This window comes from Falco peregrinus, chromosome 11 (assembly GCF_023634155.1).
Source record: "Falco peregrinus isolate bFalPer1 chromosome 11, bFalPer1.pri, whole genome shotgun sequence".
NCBI lineage: Eukaryota > Metazoa > Chordata > Aves > Falconiformes > Falconidae > Falco > Falco peregrinus.
The window spans coordinates 9,064,711-9,088,316 of NC_073731.1; the positions used below are offsets into that span (position 1 = coordinate 9,064,711).

At 44.1% G+C, this 23,606-nt stretch overlaps 1 protein-coding gene across 1 annotated transcript; it reads right to left on the bottom strand.

The window, feature by feature from the left end:
- BFSP1 (beaded filament structural protein 1) lies at positions 1–21,786 on the bottom strand. Its single transcript, XM_005238606.3, has 8 exons — positions 20,190–21,786; positions 12,797–12,857; positions 9,204–9,299; positions 8,254–8,346; positions 7,433–7,540; positions 4,796–5,016; positions 3,314–3,399; positions 1–1,396 (listed from the first exon to the last, which is right to left on the bottom strand). Exons 1-8 carry the CDS (start codon positions 20,558–20,560, stop codon positions 465–467), a joined length of 1,968 nt encoding a protein of 655 aa, XP_005238663.2. The 5' UTR covers positions 20,561–21,786; the 3' UTR covers positions 1–464.
- Positions 21,787–23,606: the final 1,820 nt, after the last annotated feature.

Consider the following 23,606-nt stretch of genomic DNA (forward strand, 5'->3'; position numbering starts at 1 on the left):
TCTTCATTAGAAGGCAAAACTTTTATTAAATGAACCAGATGTCACAAGTTAACATTTGCAGCTGTCTGAGAGATGGGGAATCGTACGGCAGCTATAGGAGCAGTAGAGGAATACGCAGATTCGTTCCAGATACTGTGGAAAGCCAGGTAGCTCTGTAATTAATAATAATTACTTTCAACTTGTCCTAATCATGAAAATCAGTTGCATAGGATGTACCTATTACTTGTTGCCCTGGAGCACTTTAGTGGTCGTTGCACCAAAGGTGAGCCTACATCAGACAGAATTACCATCACGGTATCAATCTGTTCCATACCAAACAGCAAAAACCTCACTACTGTATCATTCGGTCAGGAAAAAAAAAAAAAAAAAAAAAAAAAAAAACAAAAAACAAAACACAAACAACCACAGTCATTTAATAACTATGCCAGACAAGTTGACTATCGGGGTGGGTGGGGGGGTGTCACTTAAGAGCCTTTGTCACCTGTTTTCTTCTTGCTTGTCTTCTCTATCATTGTCTCCACAATCATCGCTGTCTCTTCGTACGTCTGAATCCTGTCATCTGAAAACTTCTCAATGGACTCTACCACCTCCACCTTCTCATAGCTCATTGAGCCAGGCAAGCCTGCTTCCCTGAATAAAAGGCCCTGCTTATCTTCTCGGTCATATTCTGCCTCTCGAAGGACACCTGGCTCAGTTGGGCTTACCAAACCAGGGGAAGGAACTGTCTCAGGCTCAGAGATGTCTGGATACGTTGTGATTTGCTCAATTTTTCCTCTTGCTTTTTTGCCCCATTCAAGCACATCTTCTTTCTCTTCCTCTTGGAGTTCAAACTCTTCTCTCCTTTCATAGATAGCCCCTTTCTCTTTTTCTGATGGTTCAGCAGGTTCTGGCAGCTCTGGTATGGGTTCCACATCACCACCGTTCATCACCTTCCCGTTGCCGGTGGAAACTGTGATGCCTCCCCCAGCTGGGATGGAAGGGGCCAGGATGCAAGGTTCTTCATAGCCTTCCTCCCCTGTCACCAGCACGTAACGCCCCTTAGGATGGGTATCAGGTTTAGGCTCTGGTCTCTTGCAGACTCTTATTTTCTCCCTCACAATGTTACACAATTTATCGAAGGCTTTACTTATGCGGGCTCCATCAGGTACGTCCTCTGGGCCTGCTTCTTTTTCGAGTTCTAATCCTTCCTGCCTGGATTCACATGTGACTGAGCCTTCATGCCTAAACTCCAGCGGATCTTGGTCAAAACCTTCCAGAGTTCTTTCATACATTCTTTCAGGCGAGAGACCGTCAGTTATGTCTTTAGACATCAGCTCCTTTTTCCTGGCAATTTTCTTTGTCAGAGCTTTTTGTCTGGGCTTTACACTGGCAATGTCTTGCACAGCCTGGGTGATATCTAGGGAAAAATTAGAACAAAGCAAACAACAAACAGTGCTGAACACAGTCGCTGCAAACGCTAGAGCCGCCTCTCACCCTCACTGCTGCAGGCGGAGAGCTGAACACCGCAGCAGTGAGCACGGCTTCAGTCAGCACCTTAACCAGCCTCTCCTCTTAACCTTAACCAGCCTCTCCTCGGCCAAGCGGCCGCTTGGTGTCTAAGGTCACCACTGTCATGCGCAGCGTGAGGACAGGACAACCATGCATGGGAGAGGCAGACCTATCAGGCCCATGCTAATACTCAGCAGAAGCGTTGGGCACCGGCTGCTGCTGCCAGGCTCAGCACCTTCCTCCCAGGCGCCGTGGCAGGGTTCAGCCCTGCTAACTAGACAAGAAGCATCATCTCCTACGGCAGAGGTTGAAGCCAGGTGCCCCAAGTTAGAGGCACGGCCTTGCAGAAGGACTAAGTGCAAATGGCTTGTCTGACTTTTACAACTCCTGCTAGGGTTTAGGGGGGGAACAAAACCCAAAAGCCCTATTTAAAAACTTCCTGGCTGAACGCAGGGCTGCTGGGCGAGCGGACCAGGTGAGTGTCACCACCAGCTCCTCCAGTGCTCCTGAAGATGGGCTCAGCAGGGGGACGCCCCGCCGTGGGGCTAAGGGCAAGCCAGGCACCCCCACTCACTTGGGTGTATGTGATGCGTGGGGTATGGCAGGCGCAGGAGGTGTGGCAAGTGGTCACAGAGCTAAGCAGCCGCCAGGCCAGCAGCACGGTGCCGAGGAGCAGCATCCTGCAGCACCGGAACACCAATGTTGAGCTCTAGACCCCAGAGAGGGCCGTCCTGCCCGCAGGCTATTTCTGATCCCCTGGGTTGTCAGTAGTCCCAAACCCCACGGTAGCTGAGCAGCAGCAGCCACAGGAGCACAGGCAGGCTGCTGGCTTCCCTGGCACAAACAGCTAGAGCAGAGACACAGAGGCTGGTACTGGGAATTATGGAAACACATTGACAGACAGATATTAATATGCTTTCCCCAAGGAAGCTGTTTTGTCCCAAGTCACAGGTATCACAATATACATGAAATGCCCTGTTTGCCTTGCAGGTAGGAAGCAGAGGTGAGGCTGGAGACAGGCCGAATCTTCAGCAGGTATAAAACAACACTTTGCAACAAGGTAGTTATTTACAGCTGCTGAGGATTTGGTCTCAGGCATTATGGACCCATTTCTGCCAGGGTACACAGAGCAGTTGTTAGAAAAATTACAGCTGCACTCTAAAACCCCCTCAATTTGACAGTTTGTCTCCATTCTCAGGGCAGTTATTAGTAAAAGCACAGCTAGCCTTGGGTTTAAGCTACGCTAAGGTCATCCCATATGTTAGTACCTACAGTACCTTTCTATAAACCAACTCCCCTCTGTTAAAAGCAGCCATGCTACTTTAGTCCTGGCCATTTCTTTGTCACCAGGTTTACAAGCATTCTAATCCTAACTAGCAATCATACAACACGGAGGTACCACCATTCAAAGGAATCCAGGCCACGGGATGTAAACAGGCCCAAAAAAGCACCCTCCGCCTGCCTGCAGCGCTCAACATGCCTTGACTGCTCTTCGCATGTGACTGCGGTGTGAGCCAACAGCTCTCAACAACTCAGCACAAAACCCCTGGCTCCTTCCACAGTTTCAGGTGCCTTTTGACTTTGCTCTATTGATTGGCCTAGGTAGTAAATTGCAGAAATTAGCAAAGAAGCTCTTTTGCTTGTGGTTTTGGCCTTTGACAGCTTGTCCCAAAGCCAGCTGAGGTAAGCTGAAATTGTCGTATTTACTTAGCAAGCCTGGAGTCAGGCTGTCACGGCTGGCGTTCATATGGAAGACAAATGGAAAAACATCTTAAAATACAGTGCTGCTGCTCTGGACAGACAGGAAGACATGTCACAGTTTTACCTCTTCCCCTCGAAGCTGGAGGCTGGACAGGCCTATAGATCTGCGTGAAGAGTGTGACTGGCGTTCCTGCTATAGCGGAGTTTAACCTGCCAGAGAAGACACACATCAGTCAGATCTCTCCCCCTCATTTCCATCAAGAGCAAGTGAAATTGTGCAAAATGAACCATGGAGGCTAAAGAAATGTATTTCTCTGTGGTGTGGATTCAAAGAGAATGATGGCAGCCTGTTTCTTATCTGGGGAGAATCGACAAAGCCCCAGCACCTTCACAGGACTTAGGCTGGTTTCCACCAGCAGGAGACATGAGATGCTCCATTAAGTATGAGGTACACCAGTGATTAAAACCCATAGCACCAGGTTTGTAATTTAGCACAGCACTTTGAAAGGATGGGAAGATTTTGGATGGGCAAACGGTCCATCCATGCCTATCAGAGGTCAGCAAGCGCCGTACATGCTGGCCATTTGGTAGCCGTTACAAAGTTACCTGCGTATTCTTGTTTTCAGAATGGCAAGAAGAAAACTGAGCGGTCTTCCTTTGAAAGTATTTGAGGAGTCAGTGGTATTAAGGACTAAAAATTAAAACCGAGAGGCTGGCTCATATGCAAACCAGTTACTGTATCTGTGGCCCTTCTATTCTGCTCTGCCCGAATTTGAGAGAATATTTTGGCCTTTAGGGAAGATATATACCCTGTGTAGATACGCAAGAGATGCACATTTTGATTTTTGGCACTGAGAATATCAAATACTGATCAAATACTCCTAACTAGAACTTGGTGTCCAAAATGAAATACTGAAAATTGATAAAATATCTGTTCCCTGCGTGAGATGATTGACTCTTAGTGAGTGTCCTTCCCCTGCATCTTCTGGACAAGCCAGAGCAGCGGTTTGGGCGCTCAGGGGTCTGGCCCTGCTGCATCTGCCTCTGCAGGCCCTGCCGTGAAAGCCCAGCTCCTTTTCTCATGTGAGGCTGATGGTTGGCATTAGAGGGAGCCAGCGCTCCTCCGTAGGTTTAAGCACAACCCAAATCCCTGCAAATTTCTTATATTCTACCTTTTTTCCTCCCACCTTGCCTGAAGAATGGGTTTGCTGTGAAAGTGTTTTGCTTTACAGGACATTTGCCCTGCCTGAGCCCTGCAAAACCAACCTGCCTGTACGGCAGCAGCTTCACAAACGCCTGGGCAGTGGAGAGGGCGTTCAAATTGCTTTCATATATATGCTCCTGACTTCTGCGTACTGATGCCAGGACAGTATCTGAAAAGGGGACTGTATGGAAGAGAGAAGTTCAAAATGGCTCTGACCTTTTCCTCGGCAGAGGCTTGACCAGATTTGGCTTCTATTTAGATTCCTGTCCCTGGATATCTAGCAGTGAGAGGCATGAAATGGCCATAGCTTTGGGTGGATCAAATGCCCTTAAAAATACATTTTTCAAAGGAGATAAAAGAGATCACTGGCCCCTTTGGAGGAGTCCAGAAATCCAGCCTTACCGGCTGTCCTCGTTCTCGATGATACGTTTGTACCGTTCCAGCTCGTTCTCCAGGGACTGCTGGTAGATCACCAGCTGGCGGCAGTCGGTCGTGTACTTCTCCAAGGTTCTCTCGGCCTCCTCTATCCCCTTCCTAAGGTTTTCAATCTGCTCATTGTAAAGCTGAATTTCATCGTCATAACTCTCCTGGGTGTTTTTAATCGCTTGCTCCAGCATGGCTGTCTGGTAAACAAAATTGGTGCATAAAAGAAGCAGCTCTGAAGCATTCAGCATCCCCATATTTCAAGTGTAATAAAACATGTCTTGCCTTTAATTACCCTGCGTGAGGCTGCACTGCTGAAACACAGCAGCCGTTTCACTGCATTTGTTTGGGTATTCAAAATCAGTAAGTCCCCCGCTCCCTTATCTATCCCACGGCTTCTCTTCTACAATAAGCGTGATGGGATCAGCATGAACCAAGGGAACAGCTGTGTGATGTCTCCTGCCCCACACACAGGAGCCTGGCTGATGTCTCGCTGCATGACTCGCAGCTCAGCAGAGATGGCCTCGGCAGAGCCAGCCGTGTCTTACAAGGAGAGCAAAAGTTCTTAACCAGGAAGATGCACCTGGGCAAAACCTGTTCTTCCTTCTCCGTGGTCCGAGACCAAGCACTGAAGGTTAAGGAAGGGTCTTTTTTAAAAATAAAAAGCTTCCTTTTTAAATTCAATTCCTTGGCTTTTTTACTTCAGCAGTAGAAGTAACTGCTGTGCAGTAAGGCTTCAACTCCAGCCATGGGAGAGCACATCACCCAGGAGGTGGCGATAAGTGCTTTGCAAAAACAAGGGGCAGGCGTTACCGGTGGGTTATTTGACGGTGTAATTCTGCTCTTGCTTTCTTCTGCTATTTTCAGCCTTTTATAATAGTTCCTTTATCACCTGGGGGCTTTTTTTCCCCTTTTCAAACAGCTTTTAAAGAGGTGAACTCACAAAAAGCTAATAGGGCAATAACTGACTAATGGATTCTTTAATAATTGATTTATTTCTACATGTTACAGGCAAGATTTTCAAAAGCCTTTTCAGAGCCTAAATTTACGAGCTAAGTCCCTTGCCATTAGTTTGACTGCATTGCATTGTACAAGTGGACCAACAAGTTCCACAGACCTCTTTAGTATTTAGTGCTCACAAGGTGGGGTCAATAACATCTCAGCAGCACAGTCATCAGGTCCAGAAACAGGTAAGCAAAAGAGCTCGAGGACACCTCAGTCATCAGATCCAGCCTTCATTGTCACAAGCAATCATGCCATCAACCTCCACTCATAAAGTTATTACACTCGTTTAATCTCAGGGCGTGAGAATGAATGAACTAATTAACTCTTTCTAAATGGGACATGAAGATTTGATTTTGGAAGCAGTATGATTAATTCCCCAAAGAGCGCCTCTCTCCGTCTGCCAGCAGAAGGCTGATTTTCTCCCCTTTTTTCTATACTGATTCGTTATCTCACTTATCACCGTATTGATTCTTGCCCTTCCCAGAGTGCATGTGTCCTTTCCACCAGAGCATCAGACATGAGAAAGAGACCAAGGAAAAGACCTGTGGGAGCACTGTCCCCAAGTGCCCTAGTGAAAGGTATTAAGCTCAGAAAGTTCAAAGCTGCTGCTATGGCTGTCCAGAAGAGTCCAAAATCCCACCAAAAGGTGTTTTATGCTATCATATCATTCCCCTCACCCCGGATGGACAACTCTAGGCACAAAGGAAGCTGGATTTGGAGGCCATAAGGTGGTCATTCTCCACCCCTATCTGCTAAGAAACATTCAACTGTGTGGACATAGACCTGCCATGGGAAATTATTCAGGTCTGGTTTCTACTGACTTTAGTTGCTCCTCCATCTCCTGCCACTCTCATCCCTGCATTGCACTCTCACTTGGAGACACTGGCTGGAGAAGGAAGGTTGATTTACAGCAGGTTTGGCTGGGAGATGGGCAGGAGCAGTGAGTCAAAGCCTTGGCCAGCATTTTCTGCAAATCAGGAACTGGCAAAAAGCAGATGGTTTTGGTGCGGGTAGCGTCTAAGCACAGGAGAGGCCTTGACTCAGTGCTTAGCAGTGACAGGGATGAACACAGGTTGCCAGTGTAGCTTGATACCTATTTCAGTTTTGATTACTAAGCCTGTCCAGTCCTTCTCACAGCAAGCTCAGCACTGGATGTGGTACTGATGGAAAGGACTGGGCAGAGCCCAGAAGGTCCCCCATCATTTTTCATGGAGCCAATTTCCAGCCTGAGCTCAGTAAGAAAACAAGCAAGACCGGCCCTGTGTGACTTTTCCATCCGTGACCTGCTGAGTCTGTCCTGCAGGAATCCAGCTACGATGTGGAATCCTTCTCCCGCCAGCTACTCCGATAAGTAAAGACAGCTTCATTTTGGTTATAATACTTACAGCCCTCCCTGGACATCTAAACCTGACAATTTGGACCTTTGGACCACTCAGAGAATGGGAATGAAGCAGCTCAAGAAAAACATGGAAAACTAAAAAGAAAACACACCTCCAAGTCAACTGAGTTCACAAGACCCTGATAAAGGCCACTCAGGTTTTATCATGTGACCATAAAAAGAGCTGAGTTCATGAGCATCATGGTTGTGTTTGTGGCTAGTGATGACAGTACCTCTGTCTGCAGTTTGTATTTCTGCGCCTGTAGCTGGCAGAGGATGCTCTTGTATTCCTCCAGCTGGCTCTGCAGAACAGGGATCCTCCTCTCTGCTATCAGTTTTTCCTGGTTGGAAGAAAACAACATGTGTACAGGAAAGTACGTTACACTCTTTTAAAAAGAGCCAAAAGAAATTCCACTACTGGAAATAAACCGTAAAGACAAACAGAAAATTACAAGAGACAAATAAAAAGATAGATACTGAACCTCAAGTAAACCCCTGTGGCAGGGCTTTAAGAATAAAAGATGTCAAATGGCAGGACTGTAGAAGTACAGCTTATGTTGAAATTAGACCCTATAGATACAGCTGTTCCTATCTTCTTCCAACTAATAAATGTTTTTGGATAACAACTCATATTGGTGGAAATCAAGTTTTCATCTTGTCTGTAGCAATTTATTTGATTACAAATTTTCACCACATCTCGCCCCTTCAGGACAAGATTTACATTCTCTGTAAATACTCAGATACCCTGCCAGTTCCTTAGACAGGCAGCACAACTACTGCAACTAACTTTGAACAAGCCATTTTTGGGGCTAATACGTACACCGGGGTGCACCTGACTAACATAACCTCTATCTCTCTTCTCCTGATCAATTCAGTTTTTCAAAGCTACAGCTAGTTTTCTGTCTCGTATTCAGTACTTACTCATACTTACTATGTACTTACTCATAGTTGTTGCAGTTTTCATGTAACCTTGGAATGGGAGTTAGAGGATCTTGGGGTGCTTTAGGAGAAAACATTGTCTCTGACTTGAAGCATTTATCAGAGCAATACTTACCTCACATATGCCAGTGGTTATAGGGGACACGCGAGGTGTTGTCTGGATGATCTGCTGCAAAACATTGACATAGGTCTGGATTTCCATAAGATTCTGTGGTGAAGAAAGAAACATTTTCATCAGAAAATGCCATAGCAAGGTACTCCCCTTAATGTGCTCCACTTCTGGGGCTTATTCCTAGATATTTACTTCTCTCAGTACATAAAAGTCCAGTTCATGTTCAGACTTGGTTTTGCAGTGTGGTTTTAGACCTAATTTTGAGTGCATGTGTGCTAACAGTTTCATCATACTAAGGGTGCATTACAGGCATTTGACTAAGTGACAATATAGTTCATAGTCTTAATTAAAGATTCTCTGATTTCAAATTTCACACGAGATTTTCAAAATAAGAACCACAAATACCTTTGTATGTGGTCCAAAAAAGTAAGTCTCTTCTTTCAAAAGCAGTAAAGATGGGACAGTGGCCTGACCCCAAGCATCATATCTCTCCCAGGAAGGAGAAGGGGGCTGCATGTGTTAAAATTTGGCTGCAGTGTAAAAATATGGCCACAGGATTATGTCTGCTGATTAACTGGAACGTTCTGGCCCAGAAAACTGGGTATCCCCTTCTGATGAAAGAAATAGATTCTTAGCATGAAATACAAGACAGCTTGACCAGCATGCTGGGTTGAGTCATGGTAACAGGTCAACAAATTCAAGAGATTGCTACAGCTGTAGGCACTGGACACTGAGGGAGTGAATCTGGAAACTTGCAGCCATCCAGCTGTTGGGCTTGACCTCCACAGCTGCAGCTGTTGGGCCCACTGAAAATATATAGTGCTATATTTACCCACCAAAACACAAACAAGATTTGCTTTAATTTGCCACTGAACAGACCATGGAGAAAGGCAAGGCTTCACACGTGTCTCTAGAAGGAAGAGCTAAAGAAGATGGCAAATTCGGCCAGTTACCTTCTTGTATCTGTCCTTTGTGGCATTAATGTCATCCTGCAGGAACTGGGACTCAATCTGCAGCTCCAGGTTACACAGCAGTGCTTCATCAGCTTCCTGCAATGCAGAGACACGTGGCACAGTCAGCACATATGCCTGGAGTGCCAAAAACACAGCAGCCACTTAGCCATAATGCGAGTCATTGTACATGCGTAGCAGCCTGCGTGGAGGATTAAAGCCTACTGGGAGAAACAAAAGAATTATGAAACCAACAAACAACTGGCACCTTATTCATCGTGTTCTCCCACTGTACACATTTGTCTTCTGCACAAATGTAATTTATGATACAGTTCAGCACTGGCACTGTCAAAATTTGTTTACCATATGCTTTATGAATGCTGGGAGCCAAGTAATAGATGCTATGAAATACCAGTCTTTGACACTAAAAGCTTGCAACAGTGCATGCATCTAAAACAGGTAACATCAACAGACTAAAGCATTGATTTCTTTAGTGTTTATGACAGGACCTGAGGTATCCAGATGCCTTTTTAATATCCCCAGTAAAGAAGCCCTTAAAAAAAAAAAAAATATCCAGGCTGGTCCAAAGTATTTTCACTCCTTTTGGCATGTTCTCAAGTACCACAGATGTTTATCAGTTTGGAGCCATTTCTAGAAATAAAAATGACAGATGAGCAAGTCCAGAAAAAATCACCTTGCTGCAGAAGTTTCTAATACATTGGGATTTGTGAGGACAAAAGTTCGTAATGTCTGATTAATTCAGGGAATAAGGTGTATGACTCACAATCGTGATCTCAAAGTTCATAGGTATGAGTGGCACCGGTATTTAAATCCAGTGAAATCTCCATTTCTGTTCAAAAGTGTAATTTAGATTTTTTTCCTACGTTATGCTATTCAATACAAACCCTTGGACACAGAGTAATTTCCATGGAACTTGGCAATATATTTCAGAAATATGTAAGGGTGAAAGCAACAGCTTGATTTTTCTACTTAATGCACACCTTCTTGGTTAGGTTTATCATTAACTAATACTGTAAAATACCACTTTTGAGAAAGTAGTCAACTGAATCTTCCTTGCAACTCTACAAAATTTCTACATTCCTCTGTGAGTTTGCAATTTTCCTCAAGAAAATCTTGATTTCTGCATTTAACTCGAAGTGTAAATAAAAAAAAAAAAAAACAAGGATATAAAAATCCCCCTTTAAAATTACCTACGTGCTGTAAAAACGTCTCAGTGAGTGGATCACAGGTTGCAAATAAACCACTGAAATCTATGGGTGCAGCATATAACCCGTAGAAGGGAATTTTCCTTTTTGCATGTGCACAGCATGCACTATTCCAAAAATGTGTAGATGTTAGCTGTCTCATTATGCCGCTGAGCCTCCCGGCCAGAGAGCTCTCCAGCAGTCTCTCTGCTTTGTGAGACAGTGGCTGATTCAGACACATCCAGACCAGCACATTCGGAGCTAGTCATCAGGAATGCCCACTGCTTTTCCGCACTCCTCTGCCTTCCTATTGAGAGGAAGATCAGTGGGATAATGGCCATGTTGGGAGGTCTGGGGGAGGGAGCCAGAAAAAGCCCCCAGGCCCCTAGAAAATAGCAATAAGCAAATATTTCTACATATAATAAGCAAAAGCAGCATTGGGTTTTCCAAATGTTCCTCCAAAGGGGAAAAATATTTTCCCCTTTATTCCCTTATGCTGAAGCTTTCAGATAGATCAGCTTCACTGATGCTGTATATCAGAACAGCACAGTGCCCAACGCATTTTCTTCTGAACTTTGCAGTATTTGCTAGTCACTCAGCTTCTGAAAAACCATTCTGCTTTAGGTGCTGATTCCAGAACACTGATCCATGTGCTGAAGCAGCATTTTCATTTACCATGGAAGAGAAATCCCTTAGATCTCTCCAGAACCAGTGTCTGCTGATTTTCCAAACTGATTCTCCATCTGTCAGAACAGGCATGGGTTTACATCGGCACATGCAGGTTTTGGGCTACATCTTGGACACCGTACAGAAAATCAGATGCATTCCCTCCAGCATTCGGTGCTCCAGTGCAAGGAGCTGCTGCAACAGGGGCAGCCTGGGATAAAAGCTCCCTCCACAGCTCAAGATCTTATCAGCTGTGCCAAGGGTTGTCAAATCCATTAACTTTTCTTTAGCTACAGATTGGTTGAGAGGAACCATGAAGATGGACCCACCAGCTCCAGCTACCCCTCACAAAATATTTGCCTCCATAGGTATTTTTTAAGAGCTTGCAGGGCCCCCAAGAGCCCTACTAGCGCTTTGGAAAATAGCACTGATGCAGGATATCTAGAGCTCACTGGAGACAGAAATGCTAAAATGCACTACTACTTTTTTATATAAAACATCCTTATCATTGACATGACAGTGCTCAAGCAGAACAGCTCCTGCCACTTGTAGCAGGGAAACAGTAATTTTTAAAAAAATCTCTATTTAATTCACACATAACTGTTCCCAAATACAGAAGATGAAGGACAAGCTGTGAAAAGCAGAACTGAGGAAAGATATAATACAACTTTCTTCACTCAGATAAAAGCTAGTAGGCAAGAGAGGATGAATCAGGTTTTCTCAGTTTTACAGACCCGGCTTGGAAACTTCCTAAATATGTTAGTAAACTTTCATCTTTTCTTCTTTTGTTGTTATTATTTCTCTTCCCATGGTATTATAACTCAGGAAAGTACAGCTCAATATAAACTTCCCTTGTGTTTTACTGTGTAAGGAATATATCAGGGTTTTTTGGGGGCTTCTCTTTTATCTGGAAACCTAATGGCGAGCTGAAGGTTTGTCCTGGTAAGGGATGACCACATGCTGCAAGGGACTGAGGAGCTTTGAGACACACCAGACTTCACAACTTTGACACAATCAGCATTTTCTCATGCCATGATATCAGTACTAAACATACTTTAATTTATACGGAGAAAGTATTTAGCAACACTTTTTCTCTGGTCTAATTTTGGACTCAGACATGTGAATTGGTTGCATGATTTGACTAATAAATGGGCTTTTTCTTACCTCTGTGTGTAGACTCTAATTTGCTCAGAGAGAAATTGTCTTTCAACTTTAAAAAAAAATTGTTAAGAGTTAAAGAGAGTTATTAAAGGCACCTAAATGCGTGCCAGATCTTCAGCAAGGGTGAATTTTCAAAGTTCACATTGGGTGTGGAAGAAGCAACATGTGTGTCAATTGCAGATCCCAAAATGAATGCAGGAGGCATTTGCTGATGCTTGAAAAGGAGTGTTACACAGTAGGTCCTCCTAGCCCTTGGTCTTCCTGAGAAATTCATGAAGGCCTGAGCATAGCTGAGGCTGTGGGCTACGTGACCAAAATCAGGACTGTACAGAGCAGGGCGCTACACAGTGCATACACACAGGCTGAAGCTCAGCCATTTGCACCAGGCTTCAGGAGGGGGATGAAGGGGAAGGAGAACTTTTCATCAGTGCATAATGACAAGAAATGTCTTTCTCTGACATTTTAATTTCCCACTGCTGCTTCAAAGCAGCTTGCTGTAGTAAATGAAACCCAAAGAAAAAAAATTATAAAGACCTTTTCTCTTTTCCACTTTTCCAGGCTTACCTTATTAAGGCGTTCAAGGGTTTCTTTTAGCTTCTGCTGATATTCACGTTCATTTCTATACCTGCAAATAGAACAAAGGAGATGAAGTTCAATGGTTTGTCCTTCTTCAAACTGCATTTTTGTCTGCACTATCATGCACAATATATGCTTCACACTAAAGCAGAACATGAATCTTGAAAGGGCCCAAAAGATTTATTTATGCATTAGCATTAATTTTTTTTTTTTGGTCCCAGATGCTGAGAGTAATTCTAGAGTTGAATAACTTGCCTTCAACTTACATAGCAGAAGACAAGGGAATGCCACACATTTGCTATCATTTTTTCACAGTAAAGCCCAAGAACAGACTACTTACAATAATAGGATATTTGGTTGGCATTGGACTAGAGTGACAGCTGTGCATCAGTGGTTGCTACGTGAGTATTTGGTACATTAGCACATTAGCATTTCATTACATGGTACTTGGTTTTCTGTTCAACCTGACGTTGTTCAATAAGCATTTTCATGACAGACTCCTTAAACACAAGGGTTGCAATTTCACATATTGACTACATATGAATAATGTTATATTTAGGATGCTTCGATGGATCAATCTGTGTGTCCTCGTTAATAGCAATTTATATTTTAGCTTGGTCAAAATCACATGTGAATCTCAGAAAGGACTGCACTTAGCCAAGTATTCTTATGCATTTATAAAACGTCCACAAAAGCACAATGTGCATGTTCCTGTACTGAGTGAACAATGGATGCATATTGTATTTATCTTTGATTTCAGGAATCAGCACATGTTCTTCAAGAATTAGGACTCTCTATGTGTATGTTAGATAGAATTGCCTTCTAGAAAACCCTTTTAACTGCAGAGTATACAACTTCCTAATTGTTTAATATTGTTGTTTATGCTTTTCCCTAAATAAACTACTTATGACATGTTTAACAGGAAATATGGTTTAATGAGACCCCATCAAAAAGAAAAACCAAAACCAAGCCGCCAGAAGCATCCTATAGTACAAGGCAATGAGACTTCACCATCAGTACTGAACAAGTAGCTCATCAAACTCCATCTGCTGCCAGTGCAGAAGTACGTAAATATAGTCAATTCCTGTTTATCCCTTTGCTTTCCCTAAAATGAGATACAGAGGGATAAAAAGCTGTCATTTTCTTACAAGAAAACCTCATGGCATGTGACAAGTCAATTCCGGTGGTGAATGTCCTTCATTTGCAGTACAAGCAATAGACATCAACAGAAGCATGAACCTTGGCTGAAATTCAGAATTGAACATAAGCCTTTGTCTGTCTTCTCAAATCATCGATTGAGCCCAGATATGCTGGTGGCATCTAAGGGACTTGCTCCATTTAACAGGGAACTTGTCCGTTCCTGGACTAAACTTATCAAGAATCAAGTTATAATGGTCATGTTAACCTCAGTTCTTTCTTTTTACCTCCTGAAGGACAAACAGCCAATGTTATTCTCATCTCTGTCAACAGGTCTTGGAAAGCTGAAAGGATGGGGTCACTCATGAACTGACCAGGACCACAAAGGAAGAACTTTGCAGAACAAAGAAATGGACCCAACTTGGTGCTCTCGTTTCCCAACTTTCCCTTCTTTTGAAATCCCATAATATTAGCAGCGTTGGTCATCGGTCTGTTTTCAAATCTTACAACAAACAGCAAAGAAACAATTGGAAATGATGAGGTTTTATGTCATCATCACTCCTACAGACTGCCGGGCCTCTTCAGCTGAAGTGCTATTCTCAAAAAAAAAAAAAAAAAATCCATATCTTTTTGTAAATTTGTATTAACATGGGGTTCAATTCCAAGGATACACCCATGAACATTCAGCTTCAAAAGCAAGACTGCCATTGTTTCTGTTGTTCATTAAGTAGCTCACCTTCAATCAGTTTTCTATCTTCCAAACTTTTTGTGTGCAGTTGGCAATAAACACTTTGTTAATATAGATTCTTTCTGATAACTGAGCAAGAACGAAGCAGAATGTGGTAGCTTATGAAAATCAAACACACAGCTACAATAAAAGGCTAGATTTACACTCCTAGTAATATACAAGCATTCAACAATCAGGGTCTAAACCTCAGCCCTAATGTCATTCAGAACTGCTCAAATCTACCTAGTTGCTAGGTTATCACTCAAAAAATTCTCTCAATGACTGAAATATTCAGCTACATTTTCCTTCACTCTCAAATGACCCAAATACCTGCTGTGTCACACAGCCATAAATCCACCTGGCAGCCTTGAGAATGTTCGTATTATGTGATTATCCTTTGAAGGAGCATTGCTTTTAAGTGATGTTCAACCTACTCTGGAAGCTCAGTGGAAAAGGGCTAAGGACCTCTTAGAAATTATTGAGATACCTCATGATGCTTCTGTGCCTGCTGAAACGTATCTATGTAAGTGCAGTGGCAGACAAATTGCAGCCCTGTTATCCTTCAAAACTGATTTCACTGTTCAAGTAATTAGCTGGAAGTGTTGAAAAGAAGTGAAGCTTTTCTTAGGTGGTTGCTGGTCAGCCTTTCCTGGACCGTAAGAGCCATAAGTTTATTTGCTTGGTTTTTAAATATAAAACAACAAAACACTTCCTCACCTGGTCAAGTAGATATAGGGTTGCCACAAATGTTTTTGGACTGTTCAGAAAAAAAGGGATATTCATTTTTTTTTTACATAGGGGAAAAGAAACGGAACAGCAGGGGCTGCCAGGCTCAGAGAAAGCAAATCAGAGCTTTAAACGTTCCCATCACCTCACCTCTCTTAAGCTAGCAGCTCTCTCTGGGGGCACGAACAGATTTACAGGTATTTGTTAAGCCCCTTGAGCCACCCTACAGCTCAGGGCACTGGCCCCGTGAAAGCATCGGGCATACAGGAGGGAAGCCCACTGCTAGGCTTGTTTCTACACCCAGAAAGCCATGGCTCCGGCACCACTGTAAATCTTTTTTCCCATCCCCAGCTGACAGGCAGGCTGTGCTTACTCTTTAAAAGATGGGGCCAGGGCAAGGTCCTTGTTTTTTGGACCCTGCCTCGGCTGCAGTGCAAAGGCTAGCTCCGCTCCAAGAGAAAACAGTCACAATACATCCAAGTGATGCTCAATGACCAGATAATTTCATGTCAAGCCTGCACCTTTAATACGATGAGAAATGCTGCTTCTCTGTTGAACCCTACTGAACTCTTCCAGCAATATATAAATCCTCTTGGCTTGCTGCTAGCCAAGGTTAAACTTCTCTACTACTTTTCTCCTTTTTGCTCTCCCTGAGGCACTTCACTAGCCTTTTCCCAATAGATGACAGCAATTTGTGTGCTAAAGAGAGCACAAACTGCAAAATGCTGGTCCTGCAAGGACAACAAACAGGGCAATAATGCTTGTGGGTTATACCCTGAAAGGTAGGATGAGCCCCGTGGGGGCTGCACTTCACTTTTATGAACAGATTGCTACCTGTGTTATCAAGAGGCTGGGCTGACAGCCACACGGCAAGATTTTGGCAGTCTGAGGAGGGGGTGGAGGGCAGGCTGGACCTCCCTGCCTACAGCAGGATAAAACTCTCCCTATCACCAGAGAAGCGGCAGCAGTGCAGAGATAAGCCCTGCAGACAGGGCTTGAAGATGACTTTGCTGGTGGAGTCCCTACTGCTCCCCATACCCCATCTATTGTGTTTTCCTACTTGTTTTTGTTTTCTCACACAGGCGTTGGGTCTCTGCTGTGGCCTCCAAGGTCAGAGCATCACCACGTGGCACAGCTTGGAGAACACAGCATCAATTTCCATGTTTAGTGACTTCCAAGGAATCATATTGCATGCAAAACCCACAAGATTAGCAGCGAATGAATTTTAAATGAAACAATCGATTAGCAAGACTTTTAATTTCTCAAGTTAATTAATCCTGTTCAGTCAAGGGCACTAAAATCTGGGTTTCAGCATCTTTCCTAATATCATGGAGAGAGAAATACAAGCCTTTCCCACAGCCAGATGCAATGTTGCTATAATAATGATGCTCAATAAAATTAGCATAATTAGCCTTTTTATGAGATGCATCCAAACAATCCCTAGCAATGCTTTTTTTTGCAACTTCAAGAGGAAGAATTCTCCACTGGTACAGAATTTGAATTATTCATGTTAATGTGAAAAGCTATGAATGTGACTACAGAGGGTTTAAAAATAAATTTTAATGTAAGATCTACTTTTCAACGGTTCATGTGCATTTAATTGTAAAGACCCAGCAGTTCCAGGCCCTACTGTGTTTAAATGTAGCTTTAAAAGGTCTACTTATATATATAAATATATTTCCCAAATTGTTAATGTGAGTAAAGGAATGGGTTGTAAGAGCTAAAATTCTTTGCGTTAGTGAAGGACAGAGGCATTCGTCAACTAATTGATACATGATGCTCCACTCTAAGAGGGTTTTTAAGTCCTAGTGTGCCAAAAGTAGATGCTTAATGTTTCAAAAGGAAGCAAGAAACTCACGCTGCCTGCTGCCAACCCAGTGCAAACCCAGGTAGGAAAGCAGGTCTTCAGCACAGGAATCTTCTTGTTTTGGTAGCATGGCAAGGCCCTACCTCAACACAGAAGATTATTTCTCCCATATTTTGTTTAGAGAGCTTTATTTATAAGTTTAGGTAGCTGAAATCATAACTATCAGGACAGCTGTAAGCTAGAAACATGGTGAGAAGGCAGAGCACGTGGTGTCAGAGCACTGGCCTTGTTTTAACACCTGCAGCTCAAAACCCAACCAATTTTTTTTCAGACACTGAAGAGACTTTCAAAGTCTTTCTTCAGGTCAGATTCAGCAGCTCCCAAGAGAGAAAAAATACACCCAAAATTCACTTCTTGGTGTCAACCGAAGGCAACTCAGTTAAAAGTCAGTCAGAGCCCTTCCATGGCAGCGGTCCTGCATATGTTTCATTTTTCAAATGGCAACATGTTGGCTTGGATATAGTCAAAGTATCCTTTTTACTTTTGTTTATTGCTGACTGAACATCCTGGGACTGTATGACAAGGCACCATCCATTTTCTCTTAAGTCATCACTAGCTACCCCTGTAACAGGTCCTAAATCTCACTTTCAGATAGCACAACCCCTTCTCTGGGCATTTCCCCCCAGGATTTTCAACACCCTGTATGCTTCCCCAGCTATTTACAGCTTGTGTAAAGCAACTCTAATAAAAAGTAACTTATCTTCATGGCAGATCACAAATCCTTCTGCTGGGGAACTATACAGGCAGTTAATCCACAAACTGCTCAGTTGGATGTAGGCATCCATCGAAAGGTAGCCAGGACAAAGGAATTTTTTCTGGCCAGTTTTTCTAATGTTTTTCTTGCCAGTTTTTGAAATCAAAGAGGGAGTTGTGTGTTTCACTGCACTGACTCTTCACCTGCCTGAAATACCCCGGACAAGGAGTATGCATTTTTGTCCAGCCGTATCACAGGACTACATGCTTCTATACAGTTTGCACATACTGTTAATTAATATGCAGCTAGACCTTTAAGTACTGAGTTTAGTCAAAATCTCATGGACACCACATAATAAAACCATCTGAACAAGTATCAGAGTCAACAGCTAAATTATAGGATTGGCTCATAGCTGAATTTCCTACTCATAAATATTGGAACACCAAACTGCCTAATCAAGTGCTTATTACTCACTGGCACCGAGCCAGGGCATCACGGATATCTGACCATTTCCAGCATTAAGCCTCAGTGCCCCGGGATGGGCAATTCTCTGCCATCAGATGAGAAAGAGAGATCAGGGCTTGGCATATCTATAGCTGTGCCGTAGCTCACAGCCTCCATGGGCTGTTCGTGTGGCAGCCCGCTGAACTGATCTGCAGATGGTTTTTGTTTTGTGGGGTTTGTTTTTTTTTTTTAGCTGGTTGATTTTCTTGATTCAAATCTCAAGGCGGCCACAGAAGTAGCTGTGGCAGCATGGCAGGTCAGATGGTGTGTGCTGAGCAGCATGCAGGGCTCAGGAGGGCAGGATGAGGGTGCTTTAGGACTGTACAGCTGCTGATAGCAATACATCATCAGACCACAGCCCAAAGGCACAGATGGCCTCAACGTCAATTATCTCACATCTGTTTTCTGGCTCTTTCCAGTTGAAAAATTATTTGAGACAGAAAAGGAAAATATTATGAGTCTTACACTTTCTAGTCCAGAGGAAAACCAGTATAGGATCAGACTGAAAAATCCTGTGGTTTGAGCAAGTCAGACAAGTCTGTTATGGAGACAAGGGGTGAAATCTTGAGGGACCTATGTTTCTGCAGCTACAAGACAGCACTCCAGAGGATTCACTTTCTGCCTTACCAAAAATGTTTCTGATGAAGTGTGGTAAGCGTTGCCTGGGAGTGGCTACACTTCTACCAAAACTGCATTTGTTGAAAATATTTCAGTTTTTTCCTTCCCATCACTGTCAGTGAGAAGTTTTTCTAAGCTAAAAGCATGTTATATCGAGTCCATCCTTCACACTTTGGTGGGGAGGATCAAAAGCTCCTCTTCAGCCTCCATGCTGCTGCCAGATTTTCCTGGGTGAACTAGCCAGGTGAGCATTTAGGGGGAAAAACCTGACCAATACGTAACAGGGAGCCAGAACCCTTCTCTCCTGTGAGCAGTCCCTTTTACGACCAATACTCACCGAGTCTCATTGTGTATTTAATTAAGCAACAGGGCCAAAACTGCCTGTGCCTGAGGGGAAAGGACTAGACATGGCTGCAGGCACTCATATTCGTATGCCTCAGCCCCCAAGGCTCCTACTCTGATTTATGGCACCATTGAGGTTAAAGAGGTGCAGTTAGGGAAAACTTGTTCTTATAGCTATTGCTTTAGTAACATAAGATGGAAATAGCGGGATGCAAAGAAGAAGGGGAGGGGAATTAGGCAAATTTCACATACCAGGAAAAAAATTATTTACTCTTTTTATCTGGTATCTGTAGTGGTTGGCACAGACTGGCCCAGGTGCCCCACAATGCCTGTAAATAAGTTTCTCAGAGATATCCCACACACTTCAGGAGATGTTTGGGGTCATGTAACTCTGTGCTGCTCAGACATGAGACTTGCTTCAAGCTGTTTGGTTTTTAATTGTGTTAATCCCTCTTTGCAGCTCAGAGCACAATCCTCCTAAAGCTAATAAGCAGCAGTCCCAGCGTGTACCATGGTGAGGACCTACTGCCACAGAAGGGAGAAGGCAGTTGCCCATCTAGTAGCAGTAAGACAATGAAATGGAGCTAGATCTCTCTAGGTCCTGGAACCTTGCTTTTCACCGTGGGCTTACATGCCATCCCTGATACAAGTCTGATACACATAGAGAGGTATCACCAAAGCAGCCGGTGACACCAAACCCACCCTTACTACAAAGATTAACTCTAGAAATGGTACCAGCTATCTTCCCTCTGTTTGCAAGACTTACTTGTTGCGGTACTCATCAAGCATGCGCTGAGCATCCTTCTCCTCCCGCTCCAGCTTGGCTCGGTCAGATGCCAGCTCCCGCATTCGCTGGCGGTTGAACTCAATCTGCCCGGCGAAGGCTTCGTCCAAGCCCACCAGCTCGTCCATGCGCTGGAAGGTCTCCAGCTGCTTGCGCAGGATGGTGTTGCGCTGCTCCAGCACACGCGCCCGGTTGATGTAGCTGGCAAAGCGCTCATTGAGCTCCTGCAGGTTCTCCAGGCCCCGGGCTTGGGCCAAACTGTCAAATTCTGGGGAGCCTCGCAGCTCATCGTAGGCATCTGACCGCTCATACTTCTCCTTGCGCACCTCGCGGAGGAAGCTGCTCCTGTACATGGCTTCGGGGGGGCTGTGCGGTGCCGGGTTCCCCTCTTGTGTGCCTGCTTGTCTCTCCAGTTTGGATCTGAATTATGTCTGGGGGGTTTGGGGAGGAAGAACTGAACATAATCACCCCCCCAGATGATTAGGACTTGACTCCAGGGCAGATTGTGGCACTAAAGGCATCATCTGCAGCAGTGAACTAAATAAATCCCAATGGCCCCGCCTTGGGGCTGCCCACCCAGGCGTCAGCAGTTCGGAGGAGCAGCAGGTATCGGGGGGGCAAGGGGCTTTTCTTTTTGAGTGTTGCAATTGTGTGCAGCCAGAATAAAAGAGAGCAACATCCAGCTTTTGCCCGGCAGATTAAAGCATTGTCCACACACAACAAAACAAGTGCTTTGCAGTTTTGGAGGCTGAGCTCAAAGCCTTTCATGGCTGTGCTGGGGGGGGGGGAGGGGGGGCGGCGAGTTTTGTCTCATGGCGGTGTCCCCAGGGCTGTGTGCAGAGGCCTTCTGCTGAGCCAGGAATTTGGTGTGAGTGGATGGCAGCACTTGATTTTTGTTATTTGACAGTTTTGCAATTGTTTAGGATGATGGGATGGTGTATAAGTCAACATGACTCCTGTCCCAAGTAAAAGATCTAGCCATTTGGTTCTCACGTCATGCTTCTTCGTGTCAGCCTTTTCTGCAGGCTATTTCCACCTGACATGAGAGGCATCAAAGGAGCAGTGGTAGTAAAAAACCCATGCTTAACACTGTCCCATTGGGAGGCCAGTTTCCTAGGGGACAGCAAGCGCCACGTCTTTTCACGACTTGGTGGACCTACCATATTATACTATGGGGATCCACCATCCATCCCTCCTTTCTTCCTTCCCTTCACTCCCACCGTAATGGCATTTCATGTGCTGTCATTCGCTGAGAGGCTTCAGTCTCTCTGAAAATGATAGATATATTTCCTCTAGTACTTTTTTCCAGATATTTCCTTTGCAAAATCCCATTTCTTAGGCCTGTTGTTCCAGAAGCACATCTACTTGCTCAGCCGAAAAGCCCAACACCAAAACAGTCCAATGCTGAGATCCCTGTTAACAATTGATGTAGAAGTCACCCTTTCATTTTTTTAATGGACACGTCTTGTGTGAATATTTAAATTGCATGTATTGAAACCTTAACAGAGAGTGGCCTCACTGATGGCAAGTGCAGAGGTGAAGAAAGAAGCTGGGTGTTCAGGTGACTCTAAAGTTTGGGTTCTGCACCATCGGATCTGAATCAAAAGGAAAAAAAGTTCATTAGAAGTTTTCTGCATCTTTCAATTCTGCTTCAGATTATTTGAAGCGCAATGGGGAAAGATCAAATGATCTTTCAGAAAATCAAAGTAGGCTCTGCACACGCATTGTGCAGCTCTACAAGCAGCCTCTGAACTATATAAATAGCAAAACAGGTAGATTTTTTAGAAACATTTGGGATCTTTACATAGAAGTGAGTGTGAAATCACTGTTCACGCTGCATGAACACGTCGGCATTTGCAGCTCTTTGGCTGGACAAGCCTGCCCAGCGGAACAATGAGCTGAGCTTTTTATAAAGTTAGTCTTCTAGAAGAGATCAGAAAGTAGATGCTGCTGGATTGTGGGCGGTGTATTTTCATGGCAAGAGATTTTTAGGCTTTATTGTACTGAAAGGCTATCTAATAGCCTATATGAGTTACTATCCCATCCCTCTTTCTGAGGCTGGAAGCAGCACTGACTCCATGCTGACCATACACCTTCACTCCTTAGGTAATGAAATGAAAATTTTTGTCCAGGCCTCTCAGTGACCCATTGTGTCCCTAAACAGAGCAGTCTGTCTGCAGGCGAACACTTGCAGCGCCAATTTTTGTTATTAAAATTTATCCCATGCTTTCTGCTAGGAAAATCTGCATTTGCTATGGCAAGCATTTCTATATGCTGCAGCATGTTTTGCTGTTACATGCATTTCTCTGAGGTGGGCTTCCTGACTCCAAGATCTCACCTTGGGCTGTTTCCTTTGCTGACTAGCTAGAGACACTGCTTTACTGAGGCCAAAGCAAGCTTACAGGGCTCAGGTTCTGTGTTGGCGCCTTCTTGTGACAGAGCCTCTGACTTAGTTGGCTTAAGGAGACCCTGGTCTCCAGACAGCTCATGAGCACCCCAGTGCAGCAAACCAGAACGAGACAGCCTGAAAGGAAAAACAGCCTGGCCCAGAATGCAACCATTATTCTTTTTTTTTCAAACAAAGAGCATCCAAAAAAAACACATAAAATTCAATCTGCTCCTGCTATGCACTGAATTATTTGGCTCATCTAACGGTCCACCAAGCTGAATTTCTTACAAAGGGATCCCGTGCACAGCTTCCTGTTTAGAGATGGCTCAAAGACTGAAGGGTTATCTAGGCACATTAATGAAGCATCTGACAAACTGGTTGGAAGCTTTTTAGATTTAAATCAGTGAATGTGTATAGAAACACACTTGTACACAAAATATGCAAACTTTTTAACCTCATGCCTGCAGTATAAACAAGAAGAACATAAACAATTTGTATCTTTACCTTTTCATCCACAAAATACACGTCATATGTTCTCCTGAGAACAAAACCTAAAGGCTAGGCTCTTCGTGGTTCAAATGCACTACGTGATACATCACCATCACCCCAGAACAGGTGTTTACCTACTGCTGCCGAGCTCAATAAATTCCTGGTACAAGAGGGTGGTTTTTTTCTTCTTTAATTACTTGTATTACTACGAACTCCTTTGCAGACTATAACCTTCATGCACAATTTATTTCGGCAGTGCCATCAACCTGCTTGTACTCCTTGTTGCTTTAAATCAAAACAGATAAAATAAAAAAACCAAACAAACTAAAACCAATCCAAAGAATCCTTACCTTTCTGCTAAGAACAGGCCCAGCCCCAGCTGTGGTCTGCCAGGTTGGCAGCAGAGCTTATGCTGGCTGTGGGGCAGCCCCGGGGCTCCTGTGCCCTCCTTACCCAGGGCCCTTCCAGCTCTGCTCCTTGCCTCATGGGGAAAACCTTCTGGCAGCAGTGGGTCGAGGCAG